The sequence below is a fragment of the Oncorhynchus clarkii genome, chromosome 33, assembly GCF_045791955.1.
Source record: "Oncorhynchus clarkii lewisi isolate Uvic-CL-2024 chromosome 33, UVic_Ocla_1.0, whole genome shotgun sequence".
Classification (NCBI taxonomy): Eukaryota; Metazoa; Chordata; class Actinopteri; order Salmoniformes; family Salmonidae; genus Oncorhynchus; species Oncorhynchus clarkii.
Genome location: NC_092179.1, coordinates 5,718,633 through 5,738,214, shown reverse-complemented (window position 1 = coordinate 5,738,214; position 19,582 = coordinate 5,718,633). Strand labels below are relative to the sequence as shown.

The following is a 19,582-nucleotide window of genomic DNA, read 5'->3' as shown; positions in this document are numbered from 1 at the left end:
CTTTCCTTTGTTTTTTAAAATCAAATAGGATGTCCAATGTGCAAAATGAAGCCGTGAAAAATCAAACAATTTTCCAAGTCCACTCTGTAGAGTCCCTCCTGAAGTCCTTCCCCACTAAGTCCACGTCCTAGTACCCTTTTTTCCTTCCTTGTATCCTCTCTCATGGCCTTGCCTTGTCCCTTTTCCCAGCTCCGTCCTTCATCCCTCCGTCCCCCTCCATCCATCTGCTTGTCCATCCATCCTTTATTTGCAGGTGAACACCTCAGACTTCTCGCTGCACGTGTTACACTTCACAAAACAGCACCACTGGAACTTGCAGTTGCACTGCCACACGCGGGTATACTGGTGGGTGTTGTGGCCTCTACCACAACACATCAGATTGCAGCCGTCGGTATGGGGTGACGTGTGGTTACACAGCCTCCCCCGCGTCCCTGTGCTCCCTGTCGCCGTGTCCTCCTCGCAGTAGTTAGGAGACCTCTCCAGGTAGACCAGATCTGTGTCCGTGGGTTTCTGGTAGCCCCGCGCCTCCTTCAGCCGAAGGAAGGATGGTTGGCGGAGACGGGAGGCCCGGACCGGTTCGACTTGGACCGCCTCGCTGTAGCTCTCTTTCAGGATGTAGCCAATCTCCCGGAACTTGGGTAAGGTGATCCAGCAGGTCTTGGTGGTGCAGGAGCCTGACACGCCGTGACACTTACACTCCAACTTCATATGCTCCTCCAGAATCTGAGGGAGAGGAGAGAAGAGGGTTGGATACAAGGTTTGGAAAAGGTTGACATGACCCGAGGGTTAGATAAATGCTTTGAGTAAGAGTTGGTAAATCCCAAATGTTGAATAGTTGTGTGTAGGTAGCTTAACTACTTCATTCAAAGTGATGTGAATTGGAGATTTGTATGAAAGAGTTTAGGCCAGCCCACATATCCACAAATTGTATTTTCCATTCAACAGTTCTACAATACTTAGTCTATCAACTAAGGGCATCCCCTACAATATAGTCTAATATATGGACTATATATTTCAAATCCACCAACTGGACAGTGATGCCAGCTATGTAAAAAAATAAAGTGAAAATAACTTATGGCTCAAGCCTCTACTCTCTTACTAACTAGACCTTTTTAAGGACCACAATGGACAGAATAAACGACCAGAACTCTTATGTAACCAGAACCTGTATAACGTTGTACTTGGTTTCATGTGCGATTTAAGTTTTGATGTCTTGCGGATATATTTAGCGGACACATTTGACAGATGACAGTTTACCATTTAGGGTTGAGTTATATAAACTCAGCAAAAAAAAACAAACTATTTCCTTTTTCAGGACCCTGTCTTTCAAAGATAATTTGAACTTCACAGATCTTCATTGTAAAGGGTTTAAACACTGTTTCCCATGCTTGTTCAATGAATCATGAACAATTAATGAACGTGCACCTGTGGAACGGTCGTTAAGACACTAACAGCTTACAGACTGTAGGCAATTAAGGTTACAGTTATGAAAACTTAGGACACTAAATAGGCCTTTCTACTGACTCTGAAAAACACCAAAAGAAAGATGCCCAGGGTCCCTGCTCATCTGCGTGAACATGCCTTAGACACCGAGGCATGAGGACTGCAGATGTGGCCAGGACAATAAATTGCAACTGGCCTATGAGACGCCTAAGACAGCACTACAGGGAGACAGGACGGACAGCTGATCATCCTCGCAGTGGCAGACCATGTGTAACAACACCTGCACAGGATCGGTACATCCGAACATCAAACCTGCGGGACAGGTACAGGATGGCAACAACAACGGCCCGAGTTATACCAATAACGCACAATCCCTCCATCAGTGCTCAGACTAACCGCAATAGGCTGAGAGAGGCTAGACTTAGGGCTTGTAGGCCTGCTGTAAGGCAGGCAACAACGTCGTCTATGGGCACCAACCCACCGTCTCTGGACCAGACTGGACTGGCAAAAAGTGCTCTTCACTGATGAGTCACGGTTTTGTCTCACCAGGGGTGATGGTTGGATTCGCGTTTATCGTCGAAGGAATTAGCGTTACACCGAGGCCTGTAATCTGGAGAGGGATCAATTTTGAGGTGGAGGATCAGTCATGGTCTGGGGTGGTGTGTCACTGCATCTGAGTGAGCTTGTTGTCATTGCAGGCAATCTCAACGCTGTGCGATACAGGGAAGACATCCTCTTCCATCATTTGGTACACTTCCTGCAGGCTCATCCTGACATGACCCTCCATCATGACAATGCCACCAGCCATACTGCTCGTTCTGTGCGTGATTTCCTGCAAGACAGGAATGTCAGTGTTCTGCCATGGCCAGCGAAGAGCCCAGATCTCAATCCCATTGAGCACGTCTGGAACCTGTTGGATCGGAGGGTGAGGGCTAGGGCCATTCCCCCCAGGAATGTCCGGGAAGAGTGGTGTATCATCTCACAGCAAGAACTGGCAAATCTGGTGCAGTCCATGAGGAGGAGATGCACTGCAGTACTTAATACAGCTGGTGGCCACACCAGATACTGACTGTTACTTTTGATTTTGACCCCCCCTTTGTTCAGGGACACATTATTCCATTTCTGTTAGTCACATGTCTGCGGAACTTGTTCAGTTTATGTCTCAGTTGTTGAATCTTGTTATGTTCATACAAATATTTACACGTTAAGTTTGCTGAAAATAAACGCAGTTGACAGTTTTTACAATTTTAAAATTGTATTTTATTTCACCTTTATTTAACCAGGTAAGCTAGTTGAGAACAAGTTCTCATTTACAACTGCGACCTGGCCAAGATAAAGCCAAGCAGTGCAACACAAACAACAACACAGAGTTACACATGGAATAAACAAGCGTACAGTCAATAACACAATAGTGGAAAAAAGAAAGTCTATATACAGTGTGTGCAAATGGTGTGAGGAGGTAAGGCAATAAATAGGCCATGATAGTGAAGTAATTACAATTTAGCAAATTAACACTGTAGTGATAGATGAGCAGATGGTGATGTGCAAGTAGAAATACTGGTGTGCAAAAGAGCAGAAAACCAAATAAACCAATATGGGGATGGGGTAGGTAGATTGGGTGGGCTATTTGCAGATGGGCTGTGTACAGCTGCAGCGATCAGTTAGCTGATGTTTAAAGTTAGTGAGGGAAATATAAGTCTCCAGCTTCAGCGATTTTTGCAATTCGTTCCAGTCATTGGCAGCAGAGAACTGGAAGGAAAGGCAGCCAAAGGAGGTGTTGGCTTTGGGGATGACCAGTGAGATATACCTGCTGGAGCGCGTGCTACAGGTGGGTGTTGTTATCGTGACCAGTGAGCTGAGATAAGGCGTAGCTTTACCTAGCATAGACTTATGGATGACCTGGAGCCAGTGGGTCTGGCGACAAATATGTAGCAAGGGCCAGAATATGTAGCAAGGGCCAGAAACGTCCAGTGAGAGGACGTTTCTTTTTTTGCTGAGTTTAGTTGTGACCAAATCTGAAATGTTTATGTGTAGACTAATGTTCCCCAAAAAAGAATAGCAAATTCTAACACAAAGCAATATCTATCAGTGTTGACATTAGATGCATTGTCAATAGGAATTAAAAACTTCTGTGTGGCCAGTACTGTAGCCTACTAGCCTATCATGTACGAGTGTATCAAGCCTGTTGCACTTGATCTGCCCTGCTATCAAGTTAGGGGAATTGGCTCTTGATTAGGTTGGTTCAGTGTGTGCAGTGGTGCAGCAGCATGGTTTTGGGGGCTGCCAACGAGAGAGGAAGAGAGAGAGACTTTGCAATAATATCCTGCATCCTGACTTAATGCTCTGTATTTCAATGAATGGAACTGCAGGGTTATGGCAGGACTCCATTTGGCAGCCGGTTTGCCCGGCCTTGCGTTCCCTCCGCTCACACACACACATACACGCAGGGGCGAGTTCACGCACACACCCACACATGGGCAGGCACACACGCATGTGCTCACACACACATTTTGAAACCTTCTGTTTTTAAACTAGTATAGCATAATTTAGCACAGCGATGCGGTCTCCTCTGAACTTATATTTACACTGAAAAAATATATAAATGCAACATGCAACAATTTCAAAGATTTTACTGCGTTACAGTTCATATAAGGAAATCAGTCAATTTAAATAAATTCCGTAGGCCCTAATCTATAGATTTTACATGACTGGGAATACAGATATGCATCTGTTGGTCACAGATAATTAAAAAAAAAAAGGTAGGGGCGTGGATCAGAAAACCAGAAAACCATCTTCTTCACATATAGTTGATCAGGCTGTTGATTGTTTCGTGTGGAATGTTATCCCACTCTTCAATGGCTGTGAGAAGTTGCTGGATATTGCTGGGAACTGGAACACGCTGTCATACACATCAATCCAGAGAAAACAAACGGGATTCATCCGTGAAGAGCACACTTCTCTAGCATGCCAATGGCCATCGAAGGTGAGCATTTGCCCAATGAAGTTGGTTATGGCGCCGAACTGCAGTCAGGTCATGACCCTGGTGAGGAAGACGAGCACACAGATGAACTTCCCTGAGACAGTTTCTGACAGTTTGTGCAGAAATTCTCTGGTTGTGCAAACCCACAGTTTCATCAGCTGTCCGGTTGGCTGGTCTCAGACGGTCCCGCAGGTGGAGAAGCCGGCTGTGGAGGTCGGTTGTGAGGCCAGTTGGACATACTGCCAAATTTTCTAAAACAACACATCCATGTTGTGTGACAAAACTGCACATTATAGAGTGGCCTTTTATTGTCCGCAGCACAAGGTGCACCTTTGTAATGATCATGCTGTTTAATCAGCTTCTTGATATGCCACACCTATCAGGTGGATGGATTATCGTGACAAATGAGAAATGCTCACTAACAGGGATGTGAACAAATCTCTGCACAAAATTTAAGAGAAATACACTTTTTGTGCGTATGGAACATTCCCAGGATCTTTTTAATTCACCTCATGAAACATGGGACGAACACTTTGCACGTTGCCTTTAGATTTTTGTTCAGTATACTTTCCTGATTGAGTTGTATTATATTCTATTGTCTGATATTCTAGATCACTACAGAAACAACTACATGTTTGTTAGGTGTGTTAAAACCCCAGACAACAAGACAAGCAGTGTCAGTCACTTTACCTTTCGTCCTGCCTCATTATTATGCAAGTTCATCAGACGTCGGGCGTTCTTCTTGATCTCTCGGGCATCCACGAAGCGTCTGGAGAACTCCACGCCGTACTTGATGTTGGCCGAGCAGCCTCCCCACTTCCAGCCCTCCTCCTGGTCATGGTAGCCCTGCTTCTCCCTGTCGCAGCCACACTGGCTCAGGTTGCCCTGACTACACGCCGCTGTCACCGAATGTGCCACGCCAGCCGCCGTGATGGAATAGGTGAACGCCGCCTCTCGGCTGCCTGGGGCGGAGAGAGAGGGAGAGAGCGGCAAAGAGTTATCTTGCACTAGTCCTAGGTGAGTTGTAGTGCATTACAGTACATAGTATGAGTTTGTGTTACTATACAGTATGGTATTTTATGCTGTGGCCTAATGAAAGGCTTGTGGCCCACTACAACAAAATTCATCCACACTTTACATTACTAGGTGACCTGACTGCAATTTGGCCTTTTACTAGTCTAATGTAATTAACCTGTAACAGGCTAATAAATACCTACCATTCCTTATTTGATAGTCTCTTTCTAACTGACTCTCGTCAGAGCCCTAATTTTTAACAGGTGGGCTGGGTAAGACTCCACTGATAAAACCCCAAGTGACATCTGCTGGTTGACCACAGGAGCCTTACTGTATCTGTGTCTGTACAGCAGATACAGTACAAATTACTGTATGTACTATAGTATTACTATAGTAGTATATGTACTATAGTATTATAGAGTATATATACTGAACAAAAATATAAATGCAACATGCAACAATTAGAGTTACAGTTCATATAAGGAAATAGATGTCTGGTTAGTATGCAGGCCATTGAAGAACTGGGCGGCTGATGAATGGCACAAAAAGGGCCTCAGCATCTCGTCACGCTATCTCTGTGCATGGAAATTGCCATCAGTAAAATACAATTGTGTTCGTTGTCCATAGCTTATGTGTCACGGTTGTCGTAAGAATGGGACCACGGCGCAGCGGATGTTGAGTTCCACGTATTTATTTCAAAGTGAAACTTAAAGCAAAAACAATAAATCAATAAACGAACAAGGAAACGTGACTATGTGGTGCACAAACACAAAACAATATCCCACAAACACAGGTGGGAAAAATAGCTACTTAAATGTGAACCCAATTAGAGCCAACGATTACCAGTTGCCTCTAATTGGGAATCATACAAAACACCAACATAGAAAAATAAACTAGAACACAACATAGAAATATTAAACTAGAATACCCCCTAGTCACGTGACATTATGCCTGCCCATACCGTAACCCCACAGCCACCATGGAGCACTCTGTCCACAACGGTGACCCAACAGGTCCACAGACGATGCAATCGCCATGACACTGCACACTGCCCTATCCCATCTGGACAAGAGGAATACCTATGTAAGAATGCTATTCATTGACTACAGCTCAGCATTCAACACCATAGTACCCTCCAAGCTCATCATCAAGCTGGAGGCCCTGGGTCTCAACTCCGCCTTGTGCAATTGGGTCCTGGACTTTCTGACGGGCCGCCCCCAGGTGGTGAAGGTAGGAAACAACATCTCCCCTTCGCTGACTCTCAACACTGGGGCCCCACAAGGGTGGGTGCTCAGCCCCTTCCTGTACTTCCTGTTCACCCACGACTGCGTGGCCATGCACGCCTCCAACTCAAATTATCAAGTTTGCAGATGACACAACAGTAGTGGGCTTGATTACCAACAATGACAAGACAGCCTACAAGGAGGAGGTGAGGGCACTCTGAGTGTGGTGTCAGGAAAACAACCTCTCACTCAAAATGAACAAAACAAAAGAGATGATCGTGAACTTCAGGAAACAGCAGAGGGAGGATCCCCCTATCCACATCGAAGGAACAGCAGTGGAGAAGGTGGAATGTTTTCTGTACAGCACTTTGTGACATCAGCTGATCTAAGAAGGGCTTTATAAATAAATTTATTGATTAAGTTCTCTGCTTACACATCACAGACTAACTGAAATGGTCCATCCACACAGACAGTGTGGTGAAGAAGGCACAACAGCGCCTCTTCAACCTCAAAAGGCTGAAGAAATTTGGCTTGTCACCCAAAACCCTAACAAACTGGTATGGCAACTGCACCGCCCTCAATCGCAAGGCTCTTCAGAGGGTGGTGCTAACCCAGAGAGGCTGCTGCCTGCATTGAGACCCAATCACTGGCCACTTTAATAAATGGATCAATAGTCACTTTAAATAATGCCACTTTAATAATGTTTATATATCTTACATTACTCACATCATATGTATATAGTGTATTTTATACCATCTATTGCACCTTGCCTATGCCGCTCGGCCATCGCTCATCCATATATTTCTATGTACATATTCTCATTCATCGCTTTAGATTTGTGTGTATTAGGTAGTTGTTGTGAAATTCTTAGATTACTTGTTAGATATTACTGCACTGTCGGAACTAGAAGCACAAGCATTTCGCTACACTCGGATTAACATCTGCTCACTGTGTGTATGTGACCAATACAATTTTATTTGATTTTGATTTGATATCAGCAAACTGCTCACCCAAACTACGCCATACACGTGGTTTGCGGTTGTGAGGCCAGTTGGACGTACTGCCAAATTCTCTAAAATGACATTTGAGGCGGCTTATGGTAGAGAAATTAACATTCAATTCTCTGCCAACAGCTCTGGTGGATATTCCTGCAGTCAGCATGCCAATTGGACGCTCATCTGTGGCATTGTGTTCTGTGACAAAACTGCACATTTTAGAGTGGCATTGTATTGTCCCCAGCACAAGGTGCACCTGTGTAATGATATTGTTGTTTAATCAGCTTCTTGATATGCCACACCTGTCAGGTGGATGGATTATCTTGGCAAAAGAGAAAATGCTCATTAACAGGGATGTAAACAAATTTGTGCACAAATAATATTTTTAACATTTGGAAAATTTCTGGGATGTTTTATTTCAGCTCATGAAACATGGGACCAACACTTTAAATGTTATGTTTATAGTTTTGTTCAGTGTAAATTATCCTATCTATAAGTGCACTTAATGTGTGCCAGTTGGTTTCTGCTTCAGCCAACACATTTGTCATTCTATAGCTGACAATGTAGCGTTATTGAACTCACTACCTTCACTCTAGACAAGTTGTTTATGGATGTAATATAACGTCTTGTAAATGATTTATAAGATGTTAATAAACACACAAATCCGCTTAAAGATGCTCGATAAATGTTAAGTGAACATTACTCATATTGTTTTTGTAGCTGGTGGTGGTAACTTATCACGGGTTATAGACCCACAACCACATGATACATCCTCACATCTGCTGTACCATTGATCATTCTGTCAAACTACACCATCAAAGCAACGATAAATACCCGTAAGAGACTTTCAAACGACCCGCTTTCCATTTCAGAACAAACACATTCACATTTACAGCATGGAAAGGAAATGAATTACTGTACAGTTGAAGTCGAAGTTTACATACGCCTCAGCCAAATACATTTCAACTCAGTTTTTCACAATTCCTGACATTTAATCCAAGTAAAAAATCCACTGTTTTAAGTCAGTTAGGATCAACACTTTTTTTTTAAGAATGTGAAATGTCAGAATAATAGTAGAAAGAATGATTTATTTCAGATTTGATTTATTCCATCAAATTCCCAGTGGGTCAGAAGTTTACATACACTGCTAACATAGTATTGCCTTTAAATCAAGCTTTTCATAATAAATTGGGTGAATTTTGGCCCATTCCTCCTGACAGAGATGGTGTAACTCAGTCAGGTTTGTAGGCCTCCTTGCTCGCACACGCTTTTTCAGTTCTGCCCACAAATGTTCTATAGGATTGAGGTCAGGGCTTTGTGATGGCCACTCCAATACCTTGACTTTGTTGTCCACAACTTTGGAAGCATGCTTGGGTCATTAATCATTTGGAAGACCCATTTGCGACCAAGCTTTAACTTCCTGACTGATGTCTTGAGATGTTGCTTCAATATAGCCACATAATGTTTATTCTTCATGATGCCATCTAATTTTTGAAGTGCACCAGTCCCTCCTGCAGCAAAGCACCCCCACAACATGATGCTGCCACCCCCGTGCTTCACGGTTGGGATGGTGTTCTTTGGCTTGCAAGCCTCCCTCTTTTTCCTTCTAACATAACAATGGGCATTATGGCCAAACAGTTCTGTTTTTGTTTCATCAGACCAGAGGACATTTCTCCAAAAAGTACGATCTTTGTCCCCATGCGTAGTCTGGCTTTTTTATGGCGGTTTTGGAGCAGTGGCTTCTTCCTTGCTTAGCAGCCTTTCAGGTTATGTCGATATAGGACTCGTTTTACTGTGGATGTAGATACTTTTGTACCTGTTTCCTCCAGCATCTTCACGAGGTTCTTTGCTGTTGTTCTGGGATTGATTTGCACTTTTCATCACTAAAGTACGTTCATCTCTAGGAGACAGAAGGCGTCTCCTTTCTGAGCGGTATGATGGCTGCGTGGTCCCATGGTGTTTATACTTGCGTGCTATTGTTTGTACAGATTAATGTGGTACCTTCCTGGTGTTTGGAAATTGCTCCCAAGGATGAACCAGACTTGTGGAGGTCTACATTTCTTTTCTGTGGTCTTGGCTGATTTCTTTTGATTTTCCCATGATGTCAAGCAAAGAGACAAAGAGTGCGTTTGAAGGTAGGCCTTGAAATACATCCACAGGTACAACTCCAATTGACTCAAATTATGTCAATTAGCCTATCAGAAGCTTCTAAAGCCATGACATCATTTTCTGGAAATTTCCAAGTTGTTTAAAGGCACAGTCAATTTAGTGTATGTCAATGTCTGACCCACTGGAATTGAATTATAAGTGAATTATAAGTGAAATAATCTGTCTGTAAACAATTGTTGGAAAAATTATTTGTGTCGTGCACAAAGCAGATGTCCTAACCAACTTGTCAAAACTATAGTTTGTTAACAAGAAATTTGTGGAGTGGTTGAAAAACTAGTTTTAATGACTCCAACCTAAGTGTATGTAAACTTCCCACTTCAACTGTAACATTACTAGTGCGTTGTCCTTGTAATAGGATATTTCTCGCCTCAATCAAGATACTATGTTGGGTTCCATTCTCCTCAACAACCTGAGTATTAATGCATGGTGTCTAGCGGAAGGCAATGGGGTGGCTTCTCTCCAACCTGACAAACTCACTCGTAGCTCTCCCATTAGCTCTGTGGCTCACTGATCCATAACTTTAAACAAACTCTGAAGTCTTCTCTCATCAGTCTGAACCAGGGAAACTGACCTTTCAGTAAATGTAGAATAGTAAAGGTTTTCCTCGAGCTGCCAAATGTCGTCCCCAGCATATAAAATGTGTTTTGATTGTAGAGTAATACATGCTTGGTTCCATTGTTGTGGGTATTTTAACTGCTGTAGCTGACCTTGATTAGTGGTCAAGACAGAAACTCCGGTCTCACTCAATAGTTATGGTGTATATTCCCTGTCCTTGCAGGTCAATCAGATTAAGTGTTTGAAGAGGAACTTCTTGACACCTGTGATGCCTTTACATATGCATGAACTCGAATGGATCAACTGACCATAGGATGAGCCTGTCCCCAGGCCCTGTGAATGACAAATCCAACATTTCATCACTACCAACAACAACCCAAGAGGTGAGTCCTACCATAACTTCCCAGTAGATCGACAGAGTTCTTGCCATATCAATCTCTCCCAACACATACAGTCAGTAGAGGGACAAGCTGAGTGTCCCTATTAGCCACCTAACACACCATAACCCTAACACACCACGGTGAACAGAGGAATAGATACAGTGCCTTGCGAAAGTATTCGGCCCCCTTGAACTTCGCGACCTTTTGCCACATTTCAGGCTTCAAACATAAAGATATAAAACTGTATTTTTTTGTGAAGAATAAACAACAAGTGGGACACAATCATGAAGTGGAACGACATTTATTGGATATTTAAAACTTTTTTAACAAATCAAAAACTGAAAAATTGGGCGTGCAAAATTATTCAGCCCCCTTAAGTTAATACTTTGTAGCGCCACCTTTTGCTGCGATTACAGCTGTAAGTCGCTTGGGGTATGTCTCTATCAGTTTTGCACATCGAGAGACTGAAGTTTTTTCCCATTCCTCCTTGCAAAACAGCTCGAGCTCAGTGAGGTTGGATGGAGAGCATTTGTGAACAGCAGTTTTCAGTTCTTTCCACAGATTCTCGATTGGATTCAGGTCTGGACTTTGACTTGGCCATTCTAACACCTGGATATGTTTATTTTTGAACCATTCCATTGTAGATTTTGCTTTATGTTTTGGATCATTGTCTTGTTGGAAGACAAATCTCCGTCCCAGTCTCAGGTCTTTTGCAGACTCCATCAGGTTTTCTTCCAGAATGGTCCTGTATTTGGCTCCATCCATCTTCCCATCAATTTTAACCATCTTCCCTGTCCCTGCTGAAGAAAAGCAGGCCCAAACCATAATGCTGCCACCACCATGTTTGACAGTGGGGATGGTGTGTTCAGCTGTGTTGCTTTTACGCCAAACATAACGTTTTGCATTGTTGCCAAAAAGTTCAATTTTGGTTTCATCTGACCAGAGCACCTTCTTCCACATGTTTGGTGTGTCTCCCAGGTGGCTTGTGGCAAACTTTAAATTACACTTTTTATGGATATCTTTAAGAAATGGCTTTCTTCTTGCCACTCTTCCATAAAGGCCAGATTTGTGTAATATACGACTGATTGTTGTCCTATGGACAGAGTCTCCCACCTCAGTTGTAGATCTCTGCAGTTCATCCAGAGTGATCATGGGCCTCTTGGCTGCATCTCTGATCAGTCTTCTCCTTGTATGAGCTGAAAGTTTAGAGGGACGGCCAGGTCTTGGTAGATTTGCAGTGGTCTGATACTCCTTCCATTTCAATATTATCGCTTGCACAGTGCTTCTTGGGATGTTTAAAGCTTGGGAAATCTTTTTGTATCCAAATCCGGCTTTAAACTTCTTCACAACAGTATCTCGGACCTGCCTGGTGTGTTCCTTGTTCTTCATGATGCTCTCTGCGCTTTTAACGGACCTCTGAGACTATCACAGTGCAGGTGCATTCATGCAGAGACTTGATTACACACAGGTGGATTGTATTTATCATCATTAGTCATTTAGGTCAACATTGGATCATTCAGAGATCCTCACTGAACTTCTGGAGAGAGTTTGCTGCACTGAAAGTAAAGGGGCTGAATAATTTTGCACGCCCAATTTTTCAGTTTTTGATTTGTTAAAAAAGTTTGAAATATCCAATAAATGTCGTTCCACTTCGTGATTGTGTCCCACTTGTTGTTGATTCTTCACAAAAAAAATACAGTTTTATATCTTTATGTTTGAAGCCTGAAATGTGGCAAAAGGTCGCAAAGTTCAAGGGGGCCGAATACTTTCGCAAGGCACTGTACATTTCCTTTCCTCTAACAAAACAACTAAATGAATCCTCGATCCAGCAGTCCGCCTGTCTGTGAGAGAAGTGATTGTTTCCAGAGCTGTTGGATTAAACACAGTTCCCAAACCACAGTGAGACCGCAACAAAACATTTCTGACTGATAGACAACTTATATAAGAGAGCCCGTATTAAGACCAATACCACTGGTGTGCTGTGGGAAATTTAAAAAATAGGGGAATGCTGACTAAAACCAGATCAGAGTGATGTTTAGAGATTATGAGTATAGATAGTTAGGAGAGGTTGCACTTCTAAGGACATTGTGGTTCATTTTCACACAATAATTATTATAGATCTACTGTATTTAGGACAGTCAAGCCCAGAAGCAGGACAGACTTCTACACAATGAGGTCACATGTAGGACTGACTGTTGTAGGATTGAAACCCCTTCAGGACACTAGCAACACGGCTTCAAGTTTCAATTGTTCCCGTATGCCTAATATTATGGAGTAAAAGTACGGTATTCACTGTGGTTATTGAAGGAGGATGATGGTGAAAGAATAATATTCTCACTGGAAGATTTCACTGAAGTAGTTTCACTAACCATAGAGCTTCACTCTTCATTCTAATGAAGAGGAGGTCTAGTTTGTGAACCTCTCATTGTTGCTTCTATTGCAAGAGTAGCATCACACACACTACAACAACCAAATTGGCCATGATGATAGCTATCGCTCCCACCTTCACCAACTTGTACTGCCCTGAACTGACTACCATAACCTCTCCTGTAACCAGTGCCCTGGTCTGAACATAGCCACTGGGAAGAAAAAGGAAGTTCAACAGAAACAACTTTAATTGAACTTTCATTTTCCTTTAAGAGTGGCTGATCAGATTGTTTTTTATATATCCAGCTTACGCTTTGTGTCATGCACCTTGGACTGCATTGGTTGGACTGTGAGTTAGGTGCTAGTCACTGACAGTAGACCTATACGTTTTCATCGGGCACAGGAAAAGCCAGTGACTTCTCATTCTGCCCAGTTGGCACAATCAGATGCTCACCTCTCACCAATGCTTGGTCTGGTGGGCATTCTGATGCAATCACTGCATCATCATCATAAACTATTATTATATCCTTCTCAGTGTGGAGCGGCCACACTGTAGAGAATGTAGAGTAGAAATGAAGTACGACCCACAACATTGCGGGTCCTACTTCATCTATACAGGGTGATTTCCCAGACACAGATTAAGCCTAGTCCTGGACTAAAAAGCAAGCTCAATGGGCAATCTCCATCAAATTGTTTTTTTCTTTTTTTCCAGGAATAGGGTTAATCTGCTTCAGGGAAACTGTCCCTACAAGTTTTCTTCAGCCCAGCACCCCCTAACAAGCATTTGACTAGACTAATTGCAGCAGGTAGACTGACCTACTCTCAGCTCTTGTCCGAAGACGGTCCTCTCGCCCAGGGCAGAGCAGTTCCAGCGGCCATAGCGGAACTGGTACTGGCACTCATTGATGCCCTGCTGGGCACCCTCACCGATGACGATGATGGCATCCGGGCGGCTCTGGCAGAGTGCGCGCTGTCTAGGGGCTAGCCCAGGGATCTTGTTGCAGATGATGTTAGCGCCCAAAGCTACCACCGAGGACAGCGCCCTATGGGGGAGGGGAGGGGAGAGAGAGGGAGGACAGTTAATCATCAAGACATAGAGTTGGCAGGGCAGAGTCGGTGTGGCACGGACTGTAGCTACAGATTCTACAGGTCCCCCCATGGGCAACAGTGTTCCCTCATATCAGTCAGGTTTTGGTTTGGCTCGCAGGTAGTTTCGCTACCAATCTAGATAGAGCACTTAAGACACACAGCTGATTTAAGACACACTCCTGGTTCGAGACAAGCAGGTCACTGAGATTGTTTATTGTGACCTTATACATCTGAGTCAGTTAGGAACGACCCTGCTCCACCGCCCTCTTATAAAAAGAGAAAGGGATGGGGAGCGTGACTCGCGTGGCTTGCCGTAACCCTGAAAATGAGCCGAATCACAGTACTGGGCCAATATCTCTATTGTATTTGCCAATAACTTCTGGTTTACACTTGATTGATTATGTTTTGAGACTGACAAATAAACATGTTAAATACTAACTTCAGATAAACAAGCAAAACCTGCAACTTGACCCTCATAAATTTTAAAGGACCACTGTGTGTAAGGTTTACTTTGGGTCATTGAATCAGGTTTTAAAATGCACAAAAGCAGACAATGGTTAGCTGATGAAGAACAGACAACAAACCAACTCTGACTAATAGCCGTTTATTCCCACATTTTAACTAAAGCCATGAACCTCAACAATGACTGTTTTAGGTATTGGTCAGGTCTGTCTGTACAAGTATGAGACATATCTGTGCAGTAATCATTCGTTCTGTGAGGGCCTGGGTCTTTTAATGTAATAAGAAATAACCAGTTGTGCAGTCTTACTGTCTACAGAACACAGGATGTCATCCAGCGATGTTGCGCTTTTCCATATGTTGCTTTACAAAAAAAGCGTGCCTGGAACATGGTCATGATGCAATGCGCAAATCCTACGAGTTAGGTAAGCTCATCAATTTAGTTATTGAACACTGTGAATATAACATAAGTCATTTAGAAATCCATCAAAATATTGATTTAATTTAATTTGCCAGTTTGGGAAGTTGGAGCAGCTCTCCATTGACTGTACCACTTTTAGGCTAGTTGGAAAATACATTTAGTCAAATAACGTTTAAATTAAGCTATTCAACAGACATGTTAAATGTTCTTTAAACGTTTTTATTCTTGTTAAGTGGTTTTCTTGTAGGTTTTGTTATTAATATTCTTTTTTCAGTCACAAAACCAAACAGATATTTGTTGTTTGGCACCAACAATTTAATGTAAAGGCCAATACCATACCAGTATTTTATAATAGGCTATTATATAAGTTCCAATAGCTTATTTGAGTTGATCATTTTATAGTGAAATTGCATTATACACTACACATACTTTTCACGTGCGTAAATGTCCTAATCAACAAATTAATTAAATTAGTGTATAATAGAGATTCAATATGTAAAGAGATCTTACAAATGCACACCATCACATGGCTCTCTCTACAAGCACCTGTTGGAGAGAAGGGTAAAAAGCACGTGCCAACCTACAGGTAGCTACCGCTGGTGAGGATGAGGAAGATCTGGGGATAGTAGACGGACAGCAGCGCACTGCGGGACGAGACAATGAGCATGGTGTCATTGAACACAACGACCGCTGCTTGCTTTAGTGAGGGGGAAAAATGAAATTAGCTAGATAATTCCTTTAGAAGATAAGTAGTCCTGGGTGTTCGTATAAAAAAAATCTCTGTTCTCTTCTTTGGGTCAGTCGGCGGAGCGTTGGTGCTATGCAGCTCCAAGCCCCCCGGTAGTAGCGTTGGCTTCGGGTGCGGAAACTGGACGGGTCATCTCTTGGCGGCAGTGGTGTGAATGTGGTTGTCCTCCTGGACTGATGGGGTGGATTTTAGATTCCGGGACAACAGGGATGTGCCGCTTTCGCCTCCCAAGAGACACTGTTTTATCATTTGCAGAGGGAGACACAGTGGAGGGAGTATGACAGTGCTAAACCGCCCACCCCCTGTTAAAACCAAACGGGACAACGGTAGAGAGACGAGACTTCGACTATTTAGCTCCCAAATATTTTTTTTCATTCAATCAATGAATCCATGTGATCAATACTGTCTTAAAAATCTGTGCTTTATGCATTTATATTATTGGTATTATGGTGTTAGGTAGGATACAGATATTTCTGGACATTATGTCTTCAACAGGTCTCATTGAATGATGTTCCATCCAGTAAAAGGCTCGCGTAAAAACAATTGTAAAACCATCAATAGCTTGTGAAGGCATGCATGACAGGTCCTGTTCATTTCAACTGATAAAAGAGACACCATAACATTGGTTGTTGTGGAAACAGGTAGGACATACATGGGGTGACACACAATATAACCACTCAATCCCTAAATAACAACTATAGAAATAATGTAGGATACTTTCAGGACACAATTCATTATCTTGCTCTCTCAATGATCTTTAGATCTCGAAGATACCCTCATGTGGTTGAAAGGTAGAATGCATTTGCCATCACTGTCAACTTGAAGGAGGTCAAATAGTTGTGATCTTGAACACATCACACTGCAGAAAGAAGCTATTATTTAATACTTTTTCTTAGTATTAATCTTGTCAGGAATCACTTACTAGTTCATGAAGACAAAACTGTATCTAAGCTCTGAGTGATTCTTCTCAAACAGGCCCATGTTTTAACCACATGTTTAAAACTTCCAAGACATGCAAATAAAACCACCAAAAGCACTCTAGAATATCAGATGGGAATGAGAAACAAAGAAAGACATATTTACAGTCTTCCCTTTAAAGATGTTCCATGCAAATAACAGCTTGTTTGCCTAGAAACTTAGTGTGAGTAAAAAATCTCAGTGGGTGGGGATGGTGCTGTTTAGTTTCAAACAACCTTCAAAGCATGTTTTACAAGGATACTTCTCTCATGGGATGATAACTGAGGGCAAAGTACGCCCATGTTGTCTCTTCTCTCTCCTTTTCGGGGGTGTCGTGTCATGTTAGTGAAGTGTTGTGTTGAAGACATCCTCTGACTGTTGTGCTCTTCATCTTGGTCTGCCAGCACAGATTGGACCAGCTGAGCACTGAGCAGTCATTCAAGTATGAAAGGCATGCTTTGTTTCAATCAATAAAAGAAAACATGAAGAGAAATATCTCACATTCTTTATCCAGATCAGATCAGAAAAGCCACACCAAGCTGAGACTACTATCTGTGTAACCGCAGACTCAGATTCACCCATTTGCAAGGCAAACCACAACCCCAGTGTTTCCCCACTCCTCCAGTACCCCAACAGCACACCTGATTCAACATGTCAACTTATCATCAAGCCCTCAATGAGTTGAACCAGGTGTTTTTGTCTGTGGCTACAACAAAAATGTGTGCTGTTGGGGGTACTCGAAGGACCGGAGTTCGGAACCACTGCACTACACCCTTCCTACTAAAACCTATTTGCCAACCTCTTGGTCACAGTCTATCTTGGTCACAGACTATCTGTGGCCACAAAGACTCAGATTCACCCTGCCTAAAACCTCTCTGCCAACAAACCACCTTAGAGTTAGATAGAATTCTCTAGCTGATAACACCTCAATCCAGGCTTTCATATCTTTCGTTTCAACAAAGCCCCTGTCAGTAAAACACAACTTGTGTCCTACTTCTGATTCCAGCGGACATCTCACAGATAACTTTGTTGGCTTTCTGATCAGGGCCCGCACAAAGCACAGCAGACTAAGTGTGCATCTCAAATGGCACCCTATTGCCTATTTAGTGCATTACTTTTGACCATGCCCTTGTCAAAATTAGTGCACTAAATAGGGTATAGGGTACCATTTGAGACATACACAGAGTATCTGGAACTTTCTCTCTGACAGTTTTGTATAATCCTCCAAAAGGCCTTGGCTGCATCTCAAATTGCACCCTGTTCCCTATATAGTGCACTACTTATGACCAGGACCCATATGACTCTGGTAAAAAGTAGTGCACTATATAGGGAATAGGGTGCCATTTAGGATGTACCCCTTGTTAGTGTATTTGACCACTGTGTCTAAAGCCAAGACAGCACTTAAGCAGTGCACTCGCTGTTTCAACTGGTCTGGACAATGGTATCTGTTTCTTATCATGTTTTTACATAGTAAGGGAGGGAGGGGGAGAAATGAAAGGGATTTGAATCATTTTGGTTTCCAACCACGGGGAAAACTTCACAGAATAATGTAAGTTGTCTTTAATATGTGAATCCATCCCCAGAGAGAAAGGATAGAGAACTTCTGCTTGGTGCAAGATGGCCTCCTCTGTCCTCTCTTAGAACTTGACCCAAGGGCAGGGATAGTGACAGTCAGGTAGGATATCATGGGAGAATCTCAATTGCATACTCCTCATGTCCTCTCTCCTCGCCTCCTTCTCAAAACCCATTGCAGGAGAAGGTCAGAGGAAGGGACCTCACCTCTGGCTTTTGTGAGGAGTGTGCAATTGAGATTCTCCCCATGTGCCTGTTTGCCATGTATATTAATCTATCTTTTGGCATTTCACATGTGGAGTCCCCTGAAATTGAAATGGGGTCCCCTGAGAAAATCTGTAAATTTACCAAACAAATTAATTACTTTTTTCTCTTCAAATGGGTATATAATGCAACCTTTTAGTGTCAACTAAGGACCCCTTGCGTTATAAGAATGTGCTTTCATGTCATTATTATGTGTCTGGACAGCCGGCACAGCATTAACTAGGGGATATCATGTTGGGACCCCTGGATATTCCAGTGCCAATTTAAGGTGCAGTAAACGTTTGGTAATCTCTGGACTAGGACATCCTGCATGTGTAAAGCAGGAATACACCCCGGTTTCATCAAATAACTTTTACACATTTGTTTCTGATACCCCCAGGTCCCCTAAAATAGAGAACCAAATAGCTAGATGGTCATGTTATCATATATGTTAAGGTAGTAGATATCATATAACAATTTCTAAGACTTTTATGGGTTAAAAGTTTAGTGCCATAAAGGGTTTCTGTCTGGTACCACTCCAAATATCACTTGACTTTCATCCTATTCATCCCAAACAGATGTCGACACTATACAGTGTAGGAAAAGATAATAAGACCAACCAGCACATTTAAGTAATCTCAACTCATCCTTATCAGATGGCTTGGCTGTTATCCTTTACAAAACAGCAGAGGCATTTATCACCAGTAACATGCTTGGACAAACACATGGCACCACTAATCATTCATGTAAAAGGAAAAAGCATAAACTAACCGTCAGGAATCTGTGGAGAAAATGTGTATTCTCACCTCTGCTCCTCTGAGATTGTATGATACACGCACACGCACGCACGCACACGCACAAACACACACACACACACACACACACACACACACACACACACACACACACACACACACACACACACACACACACACACACACACACACACAGTATGGGTGATGAAAAG

The 19,582-nt window shown here is 42.8% G+C and overlaps 1 protein-coding gene across 1 annotated transcript; it reads right to left on the bottom strand.

Moving 5' to 3' along the window:
- Positions 1-180: 180 nt before the first annotated feature.
- Positions 181-15,943, bottom strand: LOC139392599 (wingless-type MMTV integration site family, member 7Ba). Its single transcript, XM_071140688.1, has 4 exons — positions 15,680-15,943; positions 13,943-14,169; positions 5,114-5,385; positions 181-723 (listed from the first exon to the last, which is right to left on the bottom strand). Exons 1-4 carry the CDS (start codon positions 15,760-15,762, stop codon positions 244-246), a joined length of 1,062 nt encoding a protein of 353 aa, XP_070996789.1. The 5' UTR covers positions 15,763-15,943; the 3' UTR covers positions 181-243.
- Between the last annotated feature and the right edge of the window lie 3,639 nt (positions 15,944-19,582).

What these genes read in the sequence shown, in the direction of transcription:
- LOC139392599 (XM_071140688.1), bottom strand. Translation starts at nt 15,762, where the DNA reads ATGCTCATTGTCTCGTCCCGCAGTGCGCTGCTGTCCGTCTACTATCCC. An exon ending in CTCACCAGCGGTAGCTACCT is followed by an intron (nt 14,170 to 15,679) that starts GTAGGTTGGCAC and finishes CCTCCCCCATAG; the next exon opens with GGCGCTGTCCTCGGTGGTAG. An exon ending in ATAATGAGGCAGGACGAAAG is followed by an intron (nt 724 to 5,113) that starts GTAAAGTGACTG and finishes CCTCTCCCTCAG; the next exon opens with ATTCTGGAGGAGCATATGAA.